This window comes from Octopus bimaculoides, chromosome 25 (assembly GCF_001194135.2).
Source record: "Octopus bimaculoides isolate UCB-OBI-ISO-001 chromosome 25, ASM119413v2, whole genome shotgun sequence".
NCBI classification, from domain to species: Eukaryota; Metazoa; Mollusca; class Cephalopoda; order Octopoda; family Octopodidae; genus Octopus; species Octopus bimaculoides.
The window spans coordinates 7536456-7537866 of NC_069005.1; the positions used below are offsets into that span (position 1 = coordinate 7536456).

The 1411-nt window shown below is 39.4% G+C and overlaps 1 protein-coding gene across 1 annotated transcript in view; it reads right to left on the reverse strand.

Annotated features, from left to right (window-relative positions):
• The window catches only part of LOC106882175 (uncharacterized), a 24081-nt gene continuing 22670 nt past the window's right edge, over nt 1–1411 (reverse strand). Inside the window, exon 7 of the mRNA XM_052976820.1 lies at nt 1–610. Within this exon, the coding sequence (XP_052832780.1) occupies nt 533–610 (78 nt within the window). The 3' untranslated portion in view covers nt 1–532. The remainder of the gene's footprint in view (nt 611–1411) is intronic.

The window sequence follows — 1411 nt, forward strand, 5'->3', positions numbered from 1 at the left end:
TTAAAGTTGTTTTTACAGGAAACATATTCCTTAACTTTAAACAAGCTTAAAGATTAAATCATTTTTTTTCTTTTAGACATACAATTTAGAGATTAATTTCAAGAAAGTATATATATATATTAAAAAAAAAAAGATATAAATGAAAACAACCACAAAAACTAAGAACATAAATAGAAAAATAGAATCTCTGTCAAGTTTTGCAAAGAACATTGCAAATTGTTGTTGTTGTTATTGTCTTAAACAAAATCACAGCCATTTTAGGAAAAAGAAAGAAAGAAAGAAAGAAAATCCCACATCCAACTCATTTCTGAAGCTGGGTACAAAAGTAGAAGTATAATAATTAGAGGCTTAATTAGGTTAAGGAAGAGCAAAATAATTAACGATTTACATTTGGCAATATTTAAAGTCTACTGAGATGAAAATATGTAACGTGCGGGATGGTAGGGTCAGGGAGGGGAGATAGAGGTGGAATGGTTGCAAGGTTGAGGATAGAAGAGGACATGGTGGTTATCAAATTGGCCTTGTTGTTTATTTATATGTCCATATCTTCGCTGTTACCACATGAGGATAGATCATCATTGTCATCATCATCATCATCATCATCATCCACCTACAAATATAAAGCAATCTCATATATAATAGGCTGTTTTCACCCATTTCTACCCCAACTTTTCCTCCTCCCACCCTTCCCACACTAAAACGGGCCGAGCCCCTACTCCCAGTTCCTCTACCTCCAACGCCTCTGCAGTTGGGACCAGGACTTCGAATGTGTCATGGATACCCGTCCCCCCTTGTCCAAACTGCCCTTACTCATGCCTGCCAAATCAGTTGTACCACTGCCCTTTCTCCTTCCCCACACCAGTACCCCAGCTGCACCCCCTTTCCCCTCCTTCAAACGCCTGCAACCTACAGGTCCATAGCTCCCTCCATTCCCACCCAACCCTGGTCCTTTCCTTGCTCCAAACCCTGATGCCACACCTGTCCATTACCAACACCACCTCCCTCACTGGATTCAACAAGCACACCCCTCTACATTCGAAACTCCTCCTGTATTTCTTCCAATCTTATTTACTATATCAGGTGTAATCTTTGCAACCATCTTTATGTTGGTCAGACGAGCTGTCAGCTAGCCAACCGGTTCACGCAAAACCTATGGGAAGTCTGTCTATGTGGAACCCCGCCTGTCACCCACCATTTTTGCTCCTGTATTTTCTTTTACCCAAAACCAGGAACTTTTCAGCACCCCCACCCTTGTATATGCACAAATTTGTTAATAACCAGTTTCAAACAACACCATATTATTAAAACAATAAATGTTTACATGAAGTTAACTGTGTTTCTCAAAGAGTAAAATGTGTCTTCCACACTGAAATTGTTTTAGTTTCAATGCAAGATCTGAGATCAAAACACT